Genomic DNA, 23,533 nt, shown 5'->3' with positions numbered 1-23,533 from the left:
ATAAAGAAACATAGCATGTAGCTTTTGCTGTAAAACAAAGGTGTAGTAAGCTGGTTGTTTAGGTTCTTAACTTTCTTTTGATCATTAATGTTGAGTTTAGGTATCGAAAAAATCTGCATAATGTAGATCTATTATGGGGCAAATTGAAGGAATGACCGTTAAAAGACGTTATGGGGTGCTTATGTGACAAAAAGAAGCCAAATCACATTAAATATTCACAAGGAGCAAAACAGGTTAAAGTCAGGTCCAAAGAATGTTACTTTAACAAAAATCTAGTAATCATAAAGATCCAATATAAAACCAAAGTTATACTCTACAGCACTAGACTTTTAAGATTATCCATGGACTTTGTCCAGCGTACTTGTCGTCCCTCCTACAACAATACCACCCGCAACAGAGCCTACACTCATCCTCTAAACTTCTTTTCACTGTCCCTACTGTGAACTCTGTGACATACGGTGAACGTGCGTTTTCTTTCTCCGCACCTATATTATGGAACTGTGTACCGGATTCTGTTAAAAATACAACATCTCTTTCATCTTTTAAATCTGCCCTCAAAACATTCTTGATCGTGCCGAAGAAATAATTTAATGCTTAACTTTTCATCAAGCATGAAAAAGAAATGCAAAAGGCAATATTTCCACTATCTGTGAAAGATGATACACTCAGTTTAAAGGAAACAGAATTGTTCTGTCATGGCTTGAAATTGAAGACGTGGACATTTCCAATCGTGCATGAACTGAACATCTGACTGAACACATCTGTGTTCTGCTTTGTGTAAGAAATTGCCGTGTTGACAGATGGAACTTGCAGCTGCTGTAACGGAGGCCTTCTTTCGTTACTCACAAGCTGATCTGTAGTGGTCGGCTGAACTTTATCATCACCAAGTGCTACTGTAAGGATGTTGCTGCATTTGCGAAATTGTTGTACAGAAGGCATGTTGTGGTAGTTTTGCAGGCTGGACTCATTGCGGTGACTGGATATCGCCATGATTTCCTGATTTGTGAGGCCAGCATTTTCCCACAAGGTTATGGCTGTCGCCCTAACTGAATTATTTGTGTAGATACGAGAAAGTCTGGCAGTGGAGCTGATATCTTTCATCGTGGTTGAGAGCTTGTTTACTTTGAGCAGCCTGTTTTCATACCAAACATTGTCAGATGGCTCCCAGTTTCGTTTAGGATACTGGAATAGTGCTTCACATTCTGGATTCAATTTCGATAGCACAAAATCAAGAGCGGTATAACCATCGGTTTTACAACTGGTTTTGTACATTCTTGCATTTCTCTCGAAACTCTCAACATCACAAACAGCGCCTTGGTGGTTTTTAGTTGCTTCATCATGTGCCATTGAGACAAAATGGTCGCCCTTCGCATCTTCACTAAATACAAAACTGCTCTTTTTAAGACTTCGCTGGCCTTCAAAGCCACAGCGGCACCAAAACAATGAGATGTGAAACCACCCATTTCTCAAAAGCGACAAGGGGTGAGTAAGTGATAGAATATCACTGTTTTTGAGCATTTCAAGATCTTCCAGCTCAATGGCTGGTTTGTGTGTTGTGTTTTGCATGCTGTCTTTCTTTAACTGTTTAATTTTGGCATCTAGCATCTTGTTTGACAGAACAAATTGGGAATCTCTGGCCAGCGAAATGCCACCGTTGTTTGGAGGCAAATTAAGGTATATCTCGATGCCATTTCTGAGGGCAAGTAGTGTTGCTCTGCTATAATTTCCTCCATCTTGGTTACGAGCTTTGGCATAAAACTGACGGAAACGTTAATCTACAGTATTGTGCAAAAGAAATGCAAGCGAAATGCGCAAATTTCATTCTTTTTTCCCATGACTTTTCGACAAAAGTTCGCACAAAAGTTCAAGTGAAATTTCATGGCGTATCAAGCGTTAATTCGCTTGAACAAAGGGCGATTTTTCTTCAAAGTTTCGTTAAGCTAAAGAAAATTCGTGAGCACAAACAATAGTTTGCTAGGCAGTACACGAAAATTCGCAACGTATCAAACAGCAGTTCGGCAGCGTTCACGCAATTTTCTTTTAGTGACTGATACGAAAAAACTGTATTGTAACTTACAAGCGATAAATTTGTAAATACGTGCTCATAAGTTGTTTGTAAATACGTGCCAGTTTGCAGTCATCGATCACCAATTAAGGGGATAACATTTTATCTATGAGAAATATGTTACTAAAATCTTACTCACCTAAAGTTTGCGAAAGGCTTTCAAGCAGCTTTGCTTGCTCAAGTTCAGCTCAGGCCCAGTTTCATATGCAGAGAATCAGAATACACTGAACCGCATTATAAAGACAATGACCTCAGTTTGTTCCACAAAGAAAACAAAAACATCTCCAGTTCTGTGTACTTACGCCGCTAAGTAAACAGTCGCAAACAATTTATGAGGGTTTTTCAATCTGAACGCATGTGCACGCTCGCGAATCCAAGTCATGTTTATTTCCATACCGAATTACCACCATCCCAGTCCCCTTGCAGTTGTTTATTAAACTTTCTTGAAAGCCCTGGAAAGTACCTAAAAACTGAGAGGTGTATATGCCTGAAACTTCTCGTATGAAGAGAGCCTCTGTTCATATTAAGAATATGCGAATAAAACAGTGCTGTAATCATAGGGTTTGAGATTTTGCTATGGCTTTCCAGCCGAGTGCAAGAACTTCTCAGACCTTCGAGAAACGGGTCCCTGGTCCAAGTTGTTCAAAGGCTGGATGACGTTATCCACCTTTCGGACAACCCTGAACTGAGGTCACTGGGTGTTGCTTTAAGTCTTCGAACAGTTCGCAATTATTTCGCTCCACTTTCGTCGTCTTAATAAAAATCATTGGGACTCTAACTTATAGGGATACACAGATATGGATGATTGCAACAACAATCCGTTTCCAAAATTTTATTACAAGTTTTAACATTTAATATGAAAATTCAAATATTGCGGCATAACGAGAACATTACAGAAAAACTAGAGAACTGATGTGTGACCTAATATTGCGAGATCTTGGATGAACTGACAATAAGCGGTCTGCTGCAGAGTCCAGCCTTGCTGTTGGCGAGATATTCATACTGTGGACGAACTCACGGAAATCCCACATTTTGCTAACATCCTCTGAATCTGTTGGCTTATAGTCTCATCATTTTTTTGCATCTGTTGATCTATTAATGCTTTTGCATCCACAGACACCTTTGTTGGTCTTCCCAAGCACATTAGATTCACCATGGGGTCAGTAATTTTTAGTTTTCTGATGATTCGAGAGACGCTAGCGTGGCTTACTACTGCTTACTAGTAAACCTTTGTTCTTCAATGACCTGAATATTCCAGCTGGGTGGAGATCTTGCTTGTGAAAGAGCTTGATTTGAGTTCTCGTATAATTTGAAACTTAAGGCATGATGACTGACCATCGAGGTGTTATAAATATTAAATGTAAAGCGAATGAGGGAATGTTTTCTGGTCTAAGTTATATAAACACGAACAGTTGCTATGGCAGCAAACTGGCACGGAGACAGGGGTCTGGCGCGAGAAAAATCATGTGGTTCTACATGCTGTGAAAATGGCGTGTTGGCAAGTGTATAACATAGTGATTAAGTACAATTGCATTTATTTATCGGAACTGTGGTGTTTTAGGGTTTTGGGTCAAGTCAACAATTTAGCATTCCTTCTGAAATAACCAGGTGAGTTTCATAGCTAACATTTCGTCGAGCTGTGATGCTATTTCGGCAGATTAATGGTTTCTTTTGTACGCAACGATTGGAAAGGTCTTTTGTATGTTTCACTTAGCGAACTGTGTTTTGCTCTTGGCCTATTGATAAACAATACATCGAATTTTCGGGAGGAGTGTATTATCGTTCAAAAAATTGCAGCGACTTTTCAGGAGGAGCGAATTATCGCTCAAAAATTCACGGTGAATCATCACGCAAAGTGAATTAGTGTTCGAAAAATCGTGCAGATCAAAACAATAGGTGTCACGAAAATGTGGGGAAATTTCATGGAAATATCGTTTTAAGCGAAATTTCTTCAAAGAGCCCTGAAAAGCCAGGAATTTCGCCGAAATTTGTTTGCGTTACTTTTGCACAATACTGTAGCTCTGAAAGTGTAATTTCTGCTTACTCCACTCTGTAGAAAAAAGAAATCACATATCTCTAAGCTTAAGCATTTTTGAGTGAAACAAAAAGACGGAGCGTGTGTGCATGTGAACCATTTTAATGACAAATTTGGCACAGTGGAAAACAGTGAAATGTTTACGTTTTAATAATATCGGTTGAGTCCTCTTTTGTTTTCCCTTGTGCAAATTAAGCTTATTTTTTGTAATACTGAATAAAAATAGACTTGTACTGTTTCAACAGACCTGTAAAAACTGAGACCGCCCATTGTGTTGCTTTTTTAGTTTGTTTAGCCTGTGAATTTGTGGCCATATCATGGAGGACATGCTTTTCCATCTCCACAAATCTTCTCTTCTTTTTGCTCTGCTCACCACTAGCCTCATTCCTTTTGGCGTTCATAGCATCTTTTTCATTTCTGAATTCCTCCAAACCAAAGGCCGTCAATAAATTAGGGTGGCTCTTACCAGTTTTCAGGTTTTTGACGGCTCATAACTTTGTAAGAATAGAACAGAAAGGCAGACCAGGGCTACTGTAATATTTTTGTAGGTTTGGATTATATAATCTATACCTGACCTAAAACAGCTGTTATTTTGTTGTCAGCAGTTACCATGGCAACATTCCAAAGGGATTTTCCAGCCCTAATTGTTCAGTTATGTCACTAATAACTAAGAAATTAACCCGGTTACCCCGAGTTTTTTTTAACCAATAGCTTTTGGCATCTGAAAATGAAAATGCACAACAATTTTAAAATAATTTTACGTAGCCGATTTCTTGTAAACTTGGAAAAACGACAATTCACACAAAGTGCAAATTTCTTTCGGAAGAAATTTTTTTCTGACATTTCTTCTCAATAATAATATTATATTAAAACAATAAAAAGAAGGGGTCACCAGGCTTGTTTTCATGTAAAAGCCTTCTCGAGTTCCATTATTCCCACGTATGTAGCCACGCATTCAAAAATCCAGACTTTATAAGATTAGCAGTTGCTCATAAGCTGTTTTGACTACCACTGACTGCTTTGAGTGCCCGTGCGGGTGAGTGGGCTCCAAACAGGCGTTTTGTTTTGTTTGCTGCCAAAACATCATTTACAGTTGTAGTTGTCATTAAAGACAACCTCCTGGGCTTACTCTGTAGGATTTTATACACAAATTCTGGGTAGATTTCCTATGTTTTGCAAGTCCTTTATACGTTCCCGGTGGCTGTCACGATCAATCGAGTTGCCTTTGAAATTTGGGAAACATTGAATTCCTGAAATAATTCCTCTTAAATACACAGAATTGACTAAAGTTGTTCTAGCAGGTAAAGCCTCCTTTATATGCGAATTTCATTTCCAACAGTACAAAAGTGACCTTGTTCGAAATGAGCCGCGTGCCGTCATATTTCTTTTAGTCTTTTGAGTTTTAAATCTCACGCCTCTATCGTGCGTGTTACTCACGCGTGACACATGTGGTGATCTACTCCCCACGCAAGAAAACTGGTACCAGCCACCTTAAAATCTGGGAGGTCGCCACGAGCAGCGTCCATATTTCAGGACAGGAAAATGTTTCAGTTTTCTATGGTTTTATCGGGACAGTAAACCATAGGTTTCTGACCAGTCAGAGTGCTCGCAGTATCTCAGTTATTTTATAAATTAAATTATAACATTGTTTTGCCAGTCCTACTTGTAATGACAGTGATAATGATAATGATATTGATAATAATAATGATAATGATAATGAAAATAATTAAAATAAAATATCTGTAACCAGGAGGCAACCTCACCATCAGATGGTTTTCAGGCTTGTCCTGAGTACGTAGTAGATAAGTTGTAGATGAAATTGTAGATAAGCTATTCAAATGTAAAAAAAATTGAAAACAGAAACTGACTTCCTCGGATATGTGCAAGGCTCTGGAGGCAAAACAGATGAACTGAACTGCTGCAGCTGTATACATTTCATGATTTTTCATATGGCACCAACAGTCTCAGAGTCTCTAAGGCTTATGGCATAGGTCCTGGAAACTGATATCATGGTCAGATCTCAAAGTTCGATGTCCAGGCCTTGTAGCAGTAAAGGACATTGATGAACGATTCTTTGTTGTCACAGCCAGACATATGAAGGTACCAAGCAAGGAGTCAGAAGAAAAGCAGATAATGTTTGAATTCAATGAAAGCAGCTGCTCTTATGTTTTCTCCACCTTTAATGACCTCACCACACTAATTTTGGCAAGTATGGACTAAACTTCCATCCTCACGAAGAGAAATTCGATCACCTACTTCACCAATAGGCTTGAAAGTTTTCAATGTTGTCTCTCGCTGATAATTCAAAAGTCCAACCAGGACCGTTCTGCACCAAAGGAAGTCTGGAAACCAAGCGTGAAGGCTGGTTCCTACAGAAACCAAGAGCCGGGGGAATTAGGTTTATGGAACAAGTAAGGTTATTTCTGAAGGACGGGTTTCAAACGAGCTTTAAAATGGAGCCAGTACAAGTCACTGCTGACATGCGGAAGGTCAGAAATTGTCAGAGGACTCAGGAGTGATAGCAGTTAGTTGGGAAGGACATTATTGCTCGGTCAGTGAATCATGAGTTCGTAATAGTTTTTTGGTGATAATTCTGCTGACCTGGGTATTTTGAACGAGGGGCAACATTTGCTTGACCATTGTGAACCGATCTTTCATGTTTGGAGTCAAACAAGGGCTCCCAAATTAAAGATATTTGGTATACAACAAATGTGGGTAGGTAAATCGATCCATCGACTGCTTTGACAGTGGTTTTTACCTTGACTTTTGCAAAAATCATGTGCAAGGGTTTCACGCTTGAGAAGCGTTTTTCTTCCACGAATTATTTCAACATTCCATACCACATCATTTTCTTTTATTATTACATTGGGCATTTCTATTGTCCAATACCTCTAAATGGAAACCATCCATTGTTAGCTCGAAGGATAAAAAGTCTCACACCAGGATTCGAACCACCAATCTTGGCCCCCATTTTCCAGACTACCTGGCCATGTTAGCTATTCATGGATATTTTAGATATACTGGATTGCTGTTTCTTTCTCACTCACCACTGAGGTCAGGAGATAGCTTGGCAGGTACTTGTGCTCATAAAAGTCATCTGACAAAGCGCATAATTTGATATTTGGTGATTTGGAAGTATTTTGGTCAGTTTTGGGTCTGCTCCAGTGTGAGTAATATGTATCCTCTTATTCAAGAATTTTTTAGTGCAATGAGGGAATGAAGATTTTTGTCTCAAAGACAAAAAAAATTAACTTCAAAATAGCCCTTGACTCTCCCGGGTAATTCTAAAGGTGAAATTAAAATGTGAATTTGGTTTCATTTCACAGAAATTAAGTTGATTATAGTTATTAACTTATAAAATATATGTGTAAATAACACATTCAGTTATTATGTGAAGTTTATATGAAATAATTCATATATGAATTATATACCTCCGGTATTGCAGAGGTCACGGGTTTGAATCCCATTGAAGCCCTGATTTTTTCAGGCTTTTTCTTTCCAATTGCTTAAATTGGAAAATTTACTGCAATGATCATTCTTCACTTACATTCAGTTATTTTTGTGACACCCAATAACAGTAGTAATGATGAAAACGGCTGAAGTGTTCTTCCTAAATAAGCTTAACGATTATTTGTAAATTAATAATTGTTTTAAAATTTATGCTGTGTCATGCAACATACAAACTCGTCAAAATCTTTTTGACTATCCTGTCATATGTATTACATCACGAGTTGGCTTAAAAAGCATTTTGAATTTGAGTAGTTTTGGTTATTACTTCATGATTTGGGATATGTCATGCAGCATAGCTAACGGTAACCACAAGACTGAACACAATGTGGAGCTCATATATACCCGCTAATCACTTAAACATGTTTCTTTAGTGGAACAAGACAAGCTTCAAGCTGAAAATGGTGAAAGACCTCAATTTGTACTGTGCAAAAGTTGACTGCTCTGATGCTTTGAGGTAAGTGATGTTACTTAAAGCAACTAACTACTGTCCCTTAGAATGCAAGTAAGCCCAAATATATCCGCAATTTTGCTAAAATGCTATTACATGAAGAAGTAATTCTGCCAAATGAAAAAATGCATTTGGTTGAATTCTCAATTTTCTGTGTTATTTTGAAGTCACATAAGTTATTCCATACCCACCTTTAGGGAACCTGGGATGGGAAGGATGGTATATACCCTGGAACCAGACTTGATAGGGCTTCAGTCAGGTCTTTTTATTTGTTTGAGATGACAGAACCCAAAACTAATCTGATACCTTTTGCAACTAAAGGGTCAAAATTTTGTTTGAAAATCAGTTGCTTTTCCCTGCTGGAGAGAGTTAAGGCTACGTTAAGGTTATGTGGTCTCAGGTACCTGAGACAACCCTCTCCGCAATTATATGAGAAAATGTAGTTCCTGTAGGCCGATTCAATGTTGACAATGCATGATTCTTCATAACCCTTACTGAATAATAAAATGTTCAGATATCCCTCTTTCTTTGAGTTTCCCTCGGTCATTCCATCACAGTGGGTTTTGCCAAGTTAATTTTCACTTCTTTGATAGAATTTCTGCTTTAAATCCTAAATCTAGGCATTATATGACACTTGCCACGCCAAGCGTTGTCCCGGTTAGGCGAGCTAAAGTGTTTATATGAAGAAGTTGTCCCGTTCGCATGGGTTACCCTACCTGCCGAGGCGAGACAACTTGCCCACCCAAGTTGTCTCATCCCCCGAGACAGGTTTGCGATCCTAATGTAAACGGTTGGTTGAATTTTGCAGAGAAAGAAGCTAAAAGTTACCTCGGGCCAGGGTAACTCGGAGGGAGTGTTGTCTTGGGTAACCGAGACCATATAAATGGGGTTTCAGTTGGTGTGGGGTTTAGGTTTTAGTTGATCTTGCCTGTATAGGAAACCTGGCAGTCAGAACATTTAATCTTGTAAATTCCGTGTCTGTCATTCGGTTTGTGCCTGTCTTAAATGTTGGTCAGTAAATGTTGTAATGCAGTTACAGGTTTGTGGGCTACAGGGATGTTGTTGGGCTGAAGAATGACCGCAATGGTCCCAGAAGTACATTACTCTTTTGACGGAAAAAAATGACAAAATTTACAGTATCACATGTTTTCTTTAATATCTGCGCAAATATTTACAGCAGTGAAGAATGCAATATCTCATTTGAAAGGGTATAAAATGTGCTTTCGAGAAAAAATAATTGTAATCCTTAAAGCTGAAACTGTGTTCCCAAAAAATTGTAAATCAAAGGAATGTGGCCAAAAAAATCACAAAATTTTGGAAAACCAAAAGATGCTGTAAAACCACTCGGCTGAGTGATTTAGAAGTAGAGAGAAAGGTTTTAGCCTAGACCTGCATAGAAATTCATGGCATCTGAAATTGTTTACATTTTTTCCTAGATGCATTTCAAAGAATCGCATTTCAATCACCATGGTAACTGGTGATGTGGATTAATGCCACTTTGATAAGAGTGGCATCGGATTTTGCAACAACAAAGTCACAAACAAATGAGTTTAAAACGACCTTTTATACACAGTTATTGAGCTTTATGCCCCCGCAAAACATTAAAAACATTTTGTTAATTAAATTAGCAAAATTCTAGACCAAACACAGCAATATGAAGAGTATTTAATCGCATGTGTGTTCATAATTCGGGACCATTAGCGGCATCACGAATACATGCTATATGCATAAATTACTTGGAAAACCTTTCAGATTATCATTCTTAAAAAAAATCATCTTCAGGAGCTCTCTTTCATATAAATAGTTGCAAATAAATTTTGAATCACCATGCACATTCATGCTTTAAGGCTTGCCCCAGCCCAGGTGCTGAATGAACTATTTGCATTACTTGGAAGTAACACTCACTTTTTAAAAGAAGTTATCAATGTTTAATAATTTTTGTGATGACGTATTAATCCTTAGTATGGCAATCTTACCAGGAAGGGAGGAAGCGCCAAACTCATTTTTCAAGTGGACGAGATAGTCATTACAGAAACTGCAAAGCAACAAGATAATGGTGTGTTTGTAGGAATTGCTGTGTTGTACATTACCAACACCACTGAGGTGTTTCCAAAAACGTTTATTCATGATGTTATAAGTAACAATGGATACAAACTGGCTGGTTATGAGGTTGTCATGGTTGATGGTCAAGACGAAGGGGTTCCTGCTGGTGGCCATTCTAATCAGAGGAAAGTCAAATCGAACACCAAGTACATCTTAATTGGAGTAGGTGTTGCAGTTGGACTTATTGCTTTGCTTGTGATGGTTTTCATAGTGAAAAGGTATGTATCCTGTTTTTGCTTTACTTTGTAAAAGTGATTTTGAAAAATATTTATAATTAAGGTAAGTTATGATTAGCCACATAAAAATTGATGGCAATTACTATATTATTTTTATATGTCACATTTTTGTTTTTAACTAAGTTGTAGTGGTGGAACAATTTCACTCATTCACTCTGTCACTTCTTGTTAGACATTTGGAACCCTGGGGAACTCCCATATGAAAAGGTCAGGGATGCTAGTTGGAAAAGTTGAATTTAACTCCCAAAGGAGACTAATGTGGGCATTGCTCAAGCTTCATTTACACCCCTAAAAGATACTACTTAAAACGGAATAGCTTTGATTACTAATCACTGTCAAGAAAGGATGCCGTGCGCACTTGTACACCCGACTCGCATACTCGCAGCGGAAATCAAACCTGAAAACAGAAATTAAATGAGAGCGTTTCTTTTATTACTGTCTTCTAGTGCACCCTAAAGGATACTTTGATGGGTAAAAATAGTGACATTTCATCATCAACACCCTAAAAGAGACCAGAGTCCTTGATTTGTACCTGAGACAATGAGCGTCCCCGACCTTTTCATAAAGGAGTCACCCCGGGTTTCGAACATCCGCCGTCTGAGGCCATTTTACAGTTGCTTGCACTGTGTCATCATGTGTTATTTTAGAGAGGTAGAGGGTGGAACAATTTTTCGATATTTTTCCTTAGCGATTCGATTGCAAGGGAAAGTCTTCCTGGTTTTTACTTCACAAACCTGCGTGATATTGTTAGTTTGAAAGCAATCGATATAAACAAATGATTACAAAAGCTCCAGACGATTTTTTAAACACAAGAAACAGAGAGACAAACACTGCCTTTAGGTAAATGGTTTCTTGACATAAACGTGTGCGTTAAAGAAAAAAACAAAGGAAAAAAAGGAACAAAGAATAAAAACATTAATTGAATGGGCTAGTGCAAAACCATGCTTGGTGATGGTTTGGGTGAAAAAAAATTTTCCCAAAAGTGCCTAAATTTTTGCATATGGTCTTCAATGTAATAGAACATTGTTGTGTATTTTTGTCGCTGGTTTTTGCTTCATTTTCGAGATAAACTTGGCTTTTCCCAGCCGTGTCTTTAGGAGTTTATTTGTTGAAAAGGAAACAGACTATCCCAAGTGAAGGGCCTCATTATCAGTAAATTGACTGCAAATTATATTTTGAACACTGACCTGGACTTTTTTCACTCGTTTGCACATTGTTGGAAGAAAATCTGCGTGGGTCAAGATAGCTTTCTCTGAAGCAGCGAAGGTGGTGCCTTTCCTCAATACGATGTGTAAATGTAGCTTCTGTTCATAGTGTTCAAAGACAAAATCAAATCCCTCAGTATCAGTTGGTTGTGTTCCTTGTAAGTCGGAGAATAGCTTACAAAGCGGGATCTGGGAAACATTGTTTACATCGGTAATTGTGACATGGAACACGTATGAAATCGATCGGGCATCAAGTGAAATACTGTCGAACAGAAAAGATATGTGATGCTTTAGAGCTCTGTCAACTAACAATTGAAGAGTACCTTGCATGCCTGCTTGCCTGCCTGCCTGGTGGTTGAGAGACATCATAAAGCCTTGATGATGATGATCATTAGTAATAATAACTACTTAATAACCGAGAGTGAGGTCGTTACGGGAAAATCTCAAACTGAGGTCAATACGGTAGGCCGAGGTTTGAGATTTTTCCGTAACGCCCTCACTCTCGGTTATTAAGTTGTTTATTATATGGCTCACGAATTAAAGAAGAAAAAGATATTCGAGCAGAAGTCGTCAATTTACATCCGGCGATGCGCACGTTTACGGATTCATTCATCGTCTCAAACCCTGGGCAAAACTACACAGTCAGTGAACTTTATCATTGTATTTCTTTACGGGAAAAATGATTGTCACAGCCCTCAAAAAGGTATTTTAGTATCGTGTTGCCACAACTTGATGAGGGAGTTTTTCCAATTTTTGTGGCGAAACGTCAACGTATATAGAAAAGACAGAAAGTGCTTCAAAATAATCCAAACCAACGGTCTTTCGGTGAAAGAAAATACTAATGCTTCAGAATGCACTGGTCAGAATAACTTGATCTTCGCATTCGCTTTCGACAACATATCTTGACCTTCTTCATTCTGGGACTTATGAATGAACTTTTCAAGCCTTGTGAGCGTCTAAAACTTCCTGCAGGTATCAGAAACACTGCTACCGACAGAAACCGCCCGATTGGTTACATCTGATGATCCTGGAAGCTGATTTACACTTACTTGTGTTAAAGCGAGGGAATCTATTTGATGAGAACTGAAACGGAGTTCAATATTTCGGTAATTGTTGTGACTAAGATGATAACTTGTAAGTTTCTTCGTGGTGTTGTGCTCTGGGATACGTGACACATCTGCCGATGGTATTTTTCACTTAGCGATTTTAGCTTTACTCAACACTCGGCAAACCTTGTCTGTTTTTCACTAGTGCCCGCCAAGGCTACCGGTAAGTCAAAAACAACTTCTATATAAATTTTATTAAGGAAAAATCCCTAAACTTTTAGCTACTCGGAATTAAATTTACTTCTCTTACTGTTTTTAATCGGCTTTCATCGTTTCAATGCGCTTGAATTTTCCGTGCCGGGCTCTTCCTAATTTGCATAATCCGTAATTGGCCAGTGGGCATTATGGCTGCATAATGACCGCTCAGATCTCGCTCTTAGCCAATCAGAGCGCGCGTTATATCGGCCACAAGCTAAAGCCATATAATAATAATTAGTAATAATTCTATATGCTCCATTTTTTCCAATTTTATGTACATATCTCATTCTCTTAATAGCTTTCTTTTCCTTAAATCTCCATAGAAACATAATAACTGGAGACTGACTAGAGAACCCGTGGTTACTTCAGTCTCTAGACTCATATATTACACTTTCTTTTTTTTCTGTATTTACATTTCACTGATATATAACCTGTAAATGTAGGAGTAAATAAAGTTATAATAATAATAATAATAATAATAATAATAATAATAATAAAGAAATAGAAACATGTACCATGTTTCTATCAAGTTATAGAAAGACGAGTGGAAGTATGGGAGAACGAGAAATGCTGTAGCAACACAAGCCGCAGGCGAGTGTTTCCACAACTTTTTTGAGTTCTCCCAAACTTTCACGAGTGTTTCTATAACTCGATAGAAACACTCAGAACATGTTTTCTATTTCTTTTAGAAAACAGCACCATTACGAAAAAAAGGAAAACAACTTGTTAACATTGATTATCAAAAGGTAAATTCTCTTTGCTTGCACCATTATTACATCAACAGCTCGTGCTAGTTCTGTGTTTCTATCGAGTTATAGAAACATGATTTTTAACCAATCAGCGCACATATTTTCTTAGGACTGTTTTCTAAATAATAAGAATAGCACTATTTCCCTTTAGCTCAATAGCGCTTCGTAAAAACCCGTTAGTCATCAGCACGTTTTAAGGAACCAAAATGTGCTCTGATTGGTCGAACAAACTGATACCGCAATCGAGGCATCGGCATTTGAAGTCAGATCGATCCAGGCTGCAAAGTCCGAGAGCAGTTCTTGCCCAAGAAAACAATCCTCTCATGAGTTGTGGCCCATTTGCCGAGCACTGAGGTCGTCAAAATTTGGAAAGCGAGAACTGATTTTAGACATGCATGTATGAAAAATGTCCTGCATCGACCACCATGTTTCCCGCAGGTGAGTTGTAGAGAACCTTCCCGACAATCATTGTGATCATGCACAGTGGACATTTATTTTGTGGCTTTAGAAGCTTGGTAAACAGCAATATCAGTAAGAGGAAGTGGATTTTACGTAGTTATTGACACAGGGAGTGCTACAGATAATGGCCAAATATCAATATCAAATCGACCTGATTTGTAGTGTTTTGAACTTATGGAACCAGGGCACAGAACCCTAACCTCTGGAGCCTCGTGAAATCAACATTTCGCTCTGTCATAAACAAATGAGCACCTCTGTGTTCATGCGTTCTCGTGAAATCTACATTTAACTGTTTCTTAGGTGAAAAAAGGGTCTTTGAGGTCGACCGTTGACGTGAAATCAACATGTATGTGTTTTCGAGTGAGATCAACATCTCTGAGCTTTTGTGTGTCAACATTTAACTGTCTTGTTTAAGTGAAATGAGCATCTCTGTGGTCACGCATTCTCATGAAATCAACATTTAACTGTTTCTTAGGGGAGGAAAGCGTCTTCGAGGTCGCCTTTTGACTTGAAATCAACATTTATGGGTAATTTTTTAAAGAGAAAACATCTCTGAGCTTTCCCGTTGACGTGAAATCAACATATAAGTCATTACAGAAACGCACCCATTGAAAAACGTCGCACGGGAAAATGCAAATAAGCTAGAAAAGAGAAAGAGAGCATGCATAGCTTCACGCAGGCCTGTCAACTCGACTGTCAATCATGTAATCCCCCATGTACGCCGTGTTCACAAGTATTGTGTCTTACTCAGACAACCGAAACTTAGTGCTATTCATCGAAGAAGAATAGCTGTAATTAGTCGGGTTATCTTGATTAGGCTATATTGTTTAAAAATCGGTCAGATGTAAAATTAAATTACCTTTTAAATGTCGCGTTTTTATCAGAACTAAACTAACAGAATAATATCTGGAAAGCCAAAAGCAAAACTACAAACCATCGGCAGTCCGAATGTTTATTTATATTAGGTTCACACAGCTGGTTTAAAAATCTATGACACAATCCGATGGTGCGATCAAATTTAGCGATCTTTCCTCGAGGAAAGCAATTTCATTTACGTTCGTAGTAATACATTTATAGTAGAAAAAACTAAAATCAGAAATAAAAACTCACCTTGAAAATAGAGCTCCAATGTGGACAGATTTCAAAGTCACCGAGTGCATCAGGTGATCGGCGATCAGTAATCGCAAAGCATTAAAAAATGCTTCCAAAAGAAAACCATCTCTCCACGCGAATAAGTGGCTACTTAAAACATTAAAAGCAAGGACTACATGAGAATTTCCGTTCTTAAATACGGATAGATTACAGAATTCCACGGGGCGGACGTCGATATTTTTTTTTTCATCGTAAAGGATTGCTCACGATCGCGTGTTTAGTATACGGATAAACACGTCACGCTCTGTTGATATGCAAACGCAGTTTTTGCTCTTTACTGACGAAAAGAGCATTTCACCACTTTCAAACAATACTAATTGCTCCAATTGCATCTCCATTGTCTTTAAACGGACGCAAAGCGAAATTTTACAACTCCCATTTGGGAATTCGGCAATTCAGATCTTAAGAGACCGAAGCTGGCGGTGAACTTTTGCAACCTCATTCCCAGGTCATTGCACCCGCAAAGCATCGTGGGTACCCCACTTTTCCCAGGCGACGCTTTTCAATGGGCGCAATTCTGTAATGGTTTTTTTTAAAAGTGAAATTAGCATCTCTGCGGTCACACAGTCTCATGAGATCAACATTTAAGAGACTGTCTCTGTAAAAACCGACCGCTGATTTTACTTCGAAAATTCGATTTTTCTCATAAGCCCTTACCTAGGCAATCACTAAAATGAGTTTTATTTGATTACAAATTCTAGTTAAATTTTTGTAGGATTAATTGAAGTTTGGTTTGCTCGACACAAGTTCTGTGCCTGCTGAAACTGGAAAAATAGCACATATTGCCGACGCTCTGAAAAAATTAATATTCGCTCAAAAGTCCCAGGTCTTTTTTTCAACTATAGATATATCATAGCAGTTTGTTTAGCCATGTTGCAATTATAATTCAATATCGTTCCTTCAACAGTTAAAAGAAGATTTTCTACCCGTTAAATCGAGTTTTGAACCAAACACGACAAGAAGATCTGTTACATCTTATAACCGCTCTTTTAAAATTTAACTGTTTGCTTAGCACTACAGTCACAACGCAGTGCGCATTCCAAAGCAGTCTTTGATGATTCTTTTGTTACTGCAGACATCACATCACTTGATCAACACAGACTGTATTATTGCACCATCAGTTGTAGCCGTTGTGAAATCTCTGATGACGTAATGGTCTTAATCTGGAACTTTCTTCGGGATATGTATGGGCATGAACGATATGAACGATGTGAACGATTCGATAACAACACTATTAACAACTGCTTTCTTTCTTAAAAGTCATGATTAGATTTAATTGGTGTTTTCCACCAGTAAAGGGCCAGAAAAGTAGTCAAACGAGTCACATACAGTATTGTGCAAAAGTAATGAGAGCGTAATTCAACAAAATTCGCGAATTTCGGAGTTTTTCAACGAAAAATGGCGAAGTTTTGTTCACCTCAAAAGTTCGAAGAAAATTCAACGAATTTTCCCGCTGCCCATTGTTTTAGTCGACGCGAATTTTCGAGCAGTAATTCATGTCTATTGATAATTTGGCCCGATTTTTCAATCAGAAATTCGCTCTCGAATTTTCCTTCGAACTTTCTAGCAAAAATTCGCTCTGTTCCTTAAGTCTCCCATCGATTCCCAGTAGTAAGATGAATTAAGCCAGAGCAAAACAAGAACGTGCGCGATAAAAACGTTAATATCATCGTGAGTGATAGTAATATCTCAAAGCCTTTTCTCACAAACTTACCTTGCTTATGTCCAGAGAAAGGTGATATCACTGTTTGTTGCAGTCTTAAAGCTTGCAAGCTCAAATGGTCTGTTTGCCAACCTGTTTTCATTGAACAAGAAATGCAACTCGCGGAAGTACTCGCAGTGCAGCCACAATGAACTCAGGCTCTGCACGACCTTGTGATATTACCGTCAAAGGTTCGAAGCTATTATCGAACTATTCAGGCCAGTCTCTTACAGATCTGTTTAACTCGGCTGAAGACTTTTTAACTGGTAGTTTTAGTAACATTCAAGCTGTATTGATTGTTATAAATCAGTTACACCTCCTGCCCCCGTTAGTGTTCATACAAAAAAAAAAATTCTTAGCACGAGGGGTAGCGTAGCAGAGAACTGTCGTCGTAAATAACGAGGTGCTCTTGCATGGAAAATAATTCTAGGTGAGGTATTGAAATAAATGACAACACACACAAGTGAAGGTAAACTTTTATTTAGACGTTGGCGAATTGACCAGTAGGACGTTGGCGAAGCGACTTAGGACGTTGACGAATCGACCTAAGAGGTTGGTGAACGAGACGTTGGCAAAACAACTAATCAGCGAAACGACCGGATACCATGTCTTTCCCTTTTGCACTTGCCATCCGAACATCTCTGCACTTTTCCTTCCCTAATCCCGTTTCTTTGCACTTCCAGCATTTTTTGTTTGTTTTATATTTTAGTTTAGTTTAATTGATTTTTATTTTCCTTCACGGCAAAAGTAATAAGTAATTCATTAATATAAGTTCTCAACAATATTCTCCTTTCTCACTCGCTGGAACTGAACGCTCGCACAGTTTGTACCTTACGAACGATTCCTAAATTACTCAAGGTTAACGTTTTGCTGTTCAGATATCACATCTAGTATACATTATCATTGGCTTCTTAGAGTTATCACTAGAACCTAGTTTTACTCTTAACTAGCGGCCTTAAGTAATGTTTTTTTCCAACATTTTTATTACAATAAATATACTTGTACCTATAACATGTTAATTACAATAAACTACTTAAATACAACACTTACAATAAACTTACCTACAATACGTTTTTTTTTTTAACATTAACATAACGCTACATACAACACTTTTGGGTAACTACTGTACTAATAAAAATACTATATAATTACAACTGATTTCCACAGGATATATTCTATTCAATTGACGTAATTGCTAAGGTAAAAATTTTGCGAGTTTTTTTTTTAGAGGACAAATTGAACTCAGCGAAACCTTCTATTTTCAACATAAAATTTAGTTTCCAGACAAAAACATCCCAATTACATGCACGTTGGTTGATTTTCTGGAAATGAAAGTAGAATGTGGCATAGAGGAGACAGAAATTTAGTTTTTTTATTTTAGTATCGTTATCAGTAGCTCCTCTGAAGAGTATTTTTTTATAGTTTAATGTGATGGAAGAGTTTTCCTTTTCATTAAACCAGCATAGCACTTTGTGGAGAAAGTCGACCGCAATATGACAACCTAAGAAGGAGTGAAGTAAAGAGTCGTCATCCCCACAGTAATGATAACTCTTGTGGTCTTCAATTCCGTATAAATGTAATTCTTTCTTTGTGGTGACAATGCGATGAGCGAGTTTGTAAAAAAAAATTTTTAATTTATTTTGCTTACTGATCAACTTTATCCGCTTAAAAATTGTGCTCCAAGAGAGAGTGAACTGTGGAAGGTCGCGTTGCCACTTGCTAGGGCCAGTTGCGCAAGGTTCCTTCCTATTCAAAAAAAGCCAGTAGTAATCTTTACATGTAAATTTAGATAGGTCGACCGACAGCGACGGTGACAGATGAAAAGTGGAATTCCCTGGAGTAAAAATTGGATTGGTGCCAAAAGAGTCCCTCGCCTTTTCCAGCAGTCGTTTAGGGATAGCCGACAGAATTTGAAAATAGGTGAGAAAATTGGACTTAACTGAAAATTTCCGACAGAAATCTGCAAAATTCAAGCACATTCCACTGCAATAGAGAATGTCACAAATGGAGTAGACTCCTTGGTCAAACCAATTCTGATAAAACACAGTTTTACCACCTATTTGTATTTCTTTGTTCTTAAAAAGGATTAATTCCTGGTCTCTGTTCATGTCATAGATACTCTTCAGTTCCAAAAAGAAACTCAGAATTTGCTTGTAGAAGGATGGCATTTCAATCGACTTTAGGAAATTTTCTTCAAAGTTACAGTGAAGCAAGAAGTATAAGCCCCCATATTTCTTAAAGAAGGAACATGGGATGACTTTCCAATTTTCTGTCCCCGGCTGTCACTTTTTAGGAATCTTTGGATCCATCCCAAACGTAGAGCCTTACACAAAGTTTCAACGCGTGTTACACGCAAACCACCTCTTTCATAATCTTGATATAGAGCTTCCCTTTTAATTTTGTCCTGCTTTTCCTTCCAAATAAATTTAAAAATTGAAGATTGAATTTTTGCGATGTAGTCCTTGTGAATGTCTAGCACAGCAGCGGAGTGAACGATCTGTGAAATCTCTAGAGTCTTAACGATTAAACAGCGCCCGAAGATAGAAAGTTGGCGCGATCTCCAGGTACCCAGCTTTACATTAAGGTTTTCAATTTTTTGGTTGACATTTTTTCTCTCGTTACCCGCCTTATCGTAAGAAATATGAATCCCCAAGACTAAGCAGTTCTTTCGTTCTTAAGAAGTTGAGAGGTCTTTAGGTACGCTGTTTCCATGGACCTAGCCAAAGAGCTTTGGTTTTCGATTCGTTGAGTTTTAGGCCAGATAAAATCCCGAACTCGTTTAGTATGAGCAAGGCGTTTTGGACCGATATTAGGTTACTGCAAATGAGAGAGGTGGCTAATTTTGAGTTCCTTATGAAAGATGAAAATGCCGCAAATCGAATTATCTTGCTGTATTTTAGTCGCAAGTATCTCCGCAGATAAAATAAACAGATAGGGTGATAGTGGACAACCTTGCCTTACTCCTCGAGACAACTTGAGCTGCCTAGTAGTGAAACCATTATTAATAATGGAACTCTCTGCATTACAGTAGAAAGTTTCTATCCAACGCTTAATAGAAACACCAAAGTTGAAAATTGACAGGACTTGTTGAATCATTGGCCACTCGATTGTGTCAAAGGCTTTGCGAAAGTCAAGCTGGAGAAAAATGCCTGGTATATTTTCCGGTTCCGTCTGTTCTAAGAGGTCACATACCGTATTTTCCCGTGTATAAGTCGACCTTTCAAGACCTAAAAATCAGTCCAAAAATTCGCCCTTGACTTATACATGGGTCAAAACTTGAGATCCAAGCGCCAGTCAAATAATTAGCATAATAATTGTCTTTCAATGTTAACAAACATGTGATAAGCGGCAGCACAGTTTACAACGTACGTTCGCTTAGCAATCTGTCTCTCCATATCAGAGCTTCAAGTTAAAATGCATCAACATTTATTCGTTAAATTTTAACCTGGATCTTGTAGACACTCACTGGCTCAATTTTGTCATAAAGAACCAATATTTTTCCTTTAAATAAAGCTGTAGTAAAGCCGCTCGGAGAAAATATCTTTCGCGCTTGGAACTTCTCTGCTTGGTAACCTGGCAGGATACGAGTGCGAGGACTTCTGTACCAGTACTTGACCGATTTCAAGGCTTGACTACCAAGTTCCCAACACACGCTTTGCACTTTGTTTATGGCGTCGTTCTGAAAGTCGTGAGCTTCTTTGGTGTTTTGCCTGTCTTATAAAGCCACTTTTAATCTCTTCGCACTTAAAAAGGCTTGTTTGAAATCCTTACGTTTGATTTTTGTGAGCATTTTACAAAAATTATCATCGAAAAGTCTGCATGCACATGTGTTGCTAAACTGGGTAAAACGCTCGTATACGTGCCATAATAAGCTTTAAAACTGCGCATTGAAACATGCTGTGATTTGTTTACATATCTGTGGTAGCTGAAAGATAATTTTAAGAAATACAAGATAAGTTTTCCAAGAAATTCTTACCTGGAAATTAAGAAAATCTAGTTTTTGGCCTCAAAAATTGGGGGTCGACTTATACACGGGATCGACTAATACACGGGTAAATACGGTAGTAGACGTATATTCTGACCAATAAATCTGTCTTTCATAAAGCCTGTTTGGTCAGTATGTATTAGCCGCGGAAGTACCTTTTTAGTGCAGAGTGCACTACTGGGATGACTATGGGAGCTGCCTGCCGCTAAGGAACTAAGGCACTATGGCACTATGGCGCTATGGCCCTATGGCGCTAAGGTGTAAACTTTAATGTTTGTTTAATTAATTAATTTCAATTAATTAATTAGTCTAGAGGCAAGGAAATAGTGGGGGTAGGGTGGGAAAGGTACATGTGTACTCTACGTAAAACACATTTCCTCGCCGTCACTTAGCTTTGAACATCGCAAAGATATATATTTGTTTCAGGTAACCCCTTGCTCTCCTTGTGGTACCATTCTCCTTAGAACAAAACTAATTTGCCCTAAACGCATGCGTAGATTAGTTAGCATTCATGGCTTCTATATTGGGTGAAGGATACATTGCATACAGAATCACGCACAAATGTTGAGTAGTTTTCCTTATGGTAGAGCTCAACATGTAAGACGCATGCGTTCTAGCATCATTAGTGTTAAACACTATCTTTCCACGCGGTATTTTATATATCATGTCATGTGACCAAGGACGGCAGTTATTTTTCGGGTAGCACCAATTGTCCCTTTTTATTGCAAAAGTGAAACGTTACTGTGGCTGCGTAGCTTTAAGAATTACACACAGGTCCATTCAACAAATATCATCTGTTTTCAATCTACAATAGTGTGCTTGTCAGGGTTCAAATGTATTGCTTCTCCTTAGCGGCTTGTTTATTTCTTGCCTTAATTGTGTCTGTAAGAGAGACCAAAAAGTTCCCAAGTTAGTGGTTTTAATACTCCGCAAATTGTAAATTTGTACCAAAAGAAACCAGGAAAATGCTCAAATATTGCTGCAGACACTGTGGCACCTAATGAAAGCGCAAATTAATTTAATCAGCCTTTGAGGAAATCATTCGTATCGGCCAGGTAGCGCTGTTTATCTTCAATACTTTTCGTTGAAATGCTTCTCAGCCATCAATATCGTTGTGTGTTAATTTTGAATTGTTTGTTTAACAACAAAGGTGGCAACAGAAAAAGAAAATGGTATTTCGTGACTATCTGATAATTAAATTAAGTTAGTAATTAAATAATTAAACATCGTTTTCTTTTTTCTTTATCGTAGATAATTAAACATTGTTTCTGTTTCGTTTCTTCATCACTACATCAGATATTTAACTTTCTTTCATTTATCTCCGAAAAACAAGGACATCTTCCGTATGTTTTGGAGAAAACAAGGGTTTCATATTACATGCCTTTGCGAGGAAAACAAAAGTATCAAGTTACAAAGTTGGTGTGAAGAGCTAAATTGTCACGTTTGCTGCTTCAGCGTATTATTGAATATAAAATGAACGAAAATCAACGTAAAACATCAGTAGTAATTAATTTGTGCGTAATTTTTGGACCTTGAATGAAAATACAACCTTGAAACATACACACTGCAAAGGGGAAAAGCCGTAGCAGACTACCAAGGTAGACACAAACCGGAAGTGAACCGAGCAGGGGTGAATACTTATGGGACTACTGTACCAGAGCTATCAATTGCGCTCTGCACTATCTGAGATTGTCTCACTAGTTAATTCGTGTAGCTATTGCTTTGGATGCAATCTTGTAGTCAACATTTAACAAGGTTATTGGCCGCCAATTGGTGAGCTTCAGAGTGTCAGAATCTGCCTTTGGAATAAGGGTGACAACCCCCCTTCTCTGTGAAATTGACAGCTCCCCTCTCGAATATGCTGTGTTTAGACTTTCAACTAGATTGCTAGCTAGAAGCTCAAAGAACTTTGTATAGAACTCTACTGTAAAGCCGTCTTCACCTGGTGACTTCCCAAAATTGAAGGTTTTTAAAATCTGACGGCATTCTTCGATGTTAATTCTCCTTCTAAATTTTCTTTGTCATGTTGCACGGAGTGGACGAAGTCTGCGAAGAGTTCATGTGAACCAGCATATTCTGAGTGGTATAAATTCTGATAAAAAGTTTCAATTTCTTGTAATAATTGCTTGTGGCCTGTTATTTTAACCCCCTCGCTAGTTTCCAGTTCAGTAATAGTCTTCTAATTAAAATTTTTTGCCTCCATATTGAAAAAATACCTTGTTGGTTTCCCTCCCTGTTCGGTCCACCGAAGCTTAGAGCGAGACATTGCGGCTTCATCCCTCTTTTCGTAGAGGTACTGTAATTCTTTTTTTAACTGTTCCTGTAGCGTTAATTTAGTTTCTAAGTTACCATCACTCTCATTCCTGTTGTTGATAAACGCTTCCATTTCAGCAAGCCGTTGCTCTAAACTTTCTAGGTAATCTCTAGACTTTCAGGCCTTGCGTGTTGCGTACTGAATTCTTAAGCCCCTCAATTCCATCTTGATCATTTCCCATTTTAGCTGTTTATCATCCAATTCACAAAATTTTTCACTTATGGCCGAATAACTAGTCTCGATCAAGCTGACGAATTCATCATCAA

At 38.1% G+C, this 23,533-nt stretch overlaps 3 protein-coding genes across 8 annotated transcripts in view; 1 reads left to right on the top strand and 2 right to left on the bottom strand.

Annotated features, from left to right (window-relative positions):
- Positions 1–23,533, bottom strand: part of LOC145484989 (interleukin-1 receptor-associated kinase 4-like) — a 212,542-nt gene that overhangs the window by 163,963 nt on the left and 25,046 nt on the right. Inside the window, exons 2-3 of one of the 3 annotated variants that reach the window (XR_014049115.1) lie at positions 14,739–16,273; positions 10,392–13,188 (exon numbers count right to left, since the gene is read on the bottom strand). The exons of the other annotated variants lie outside the window; for them this stretch is intronic. The gene's annotated coding sequence lies outside the window, so the exon portion shown is untranslated. Of the gene's footprint in view, positions 1–10,391; positions 13,189–14,738; positions 16,274–23,533 lie in introns of those variants that run through there. 3 annotated transcript variants of the gene reach the window in all.
- Positions 1–23,533, top strand: part of LOC145484947 (scavenger receptor cysteine-rich domain-containing protein DMBT1-like) — a 132,194-nt gene that overhangs the window by 96,813 nt on the left and 11,848 nt on the right. For 2 of the 4 annotated variants that reach the window (XM_081463567.1, XM_081463566.1), the window contains exons 12-13: positions 7,982–8,064; positions 10,038–10,379. In XM_081463567.1, the coding sequence (XP_081319693.1) occupies positions 7,982–8,064; positions 10,038–10,379 (425 nt within the window). Of the gene's footprint in view, positions 1–7,981; positions 8,069–10,020; positions 10,380–23,533 lie in introns of those variants that run through there. The other 2 variants (XM_081463568.1, XM_081463569.1) reach the window with 2 other exon arrangements.
- On the bottom strand, positions 5–7,974 carry LOC145485004 (uncharacterized). The gene is made up of 2 exons (XM_081463642.1): positions 2,124–7,974; positions 5–2,072 (listed from the first exon to the last, which is right to left on the bottom strand). The coding sequence occupies exon 2, from the start codon at positions 1,603–1,605 to the stop codon at positions 694–696; it is 912 nt and encodes a 303-aa protein (XP_081319768.1). The 5' UTR covers positions 1,606–2,072; positions 2,124–7,974; the 3' UTR covers positions 5–693.

This window comes from Orbicella franksi, chromosome 4 (assembly GCF_964199315.1).
Source record: "Orbicella franksi chromosome 4, jaOrbFran1.1, whole genome shotgun sequence".
Lineage (NCBI taxonomy): Eukaryota > Metazoa > Cnidaria > Anthozoa > Scleractinia > Merulinidae > Orbicella > Orbicella franksi.
Note: the sequence above shows the minus strand (reverse complement) of the source record. Positions and strands in the feature narration are given on the sequence as shown.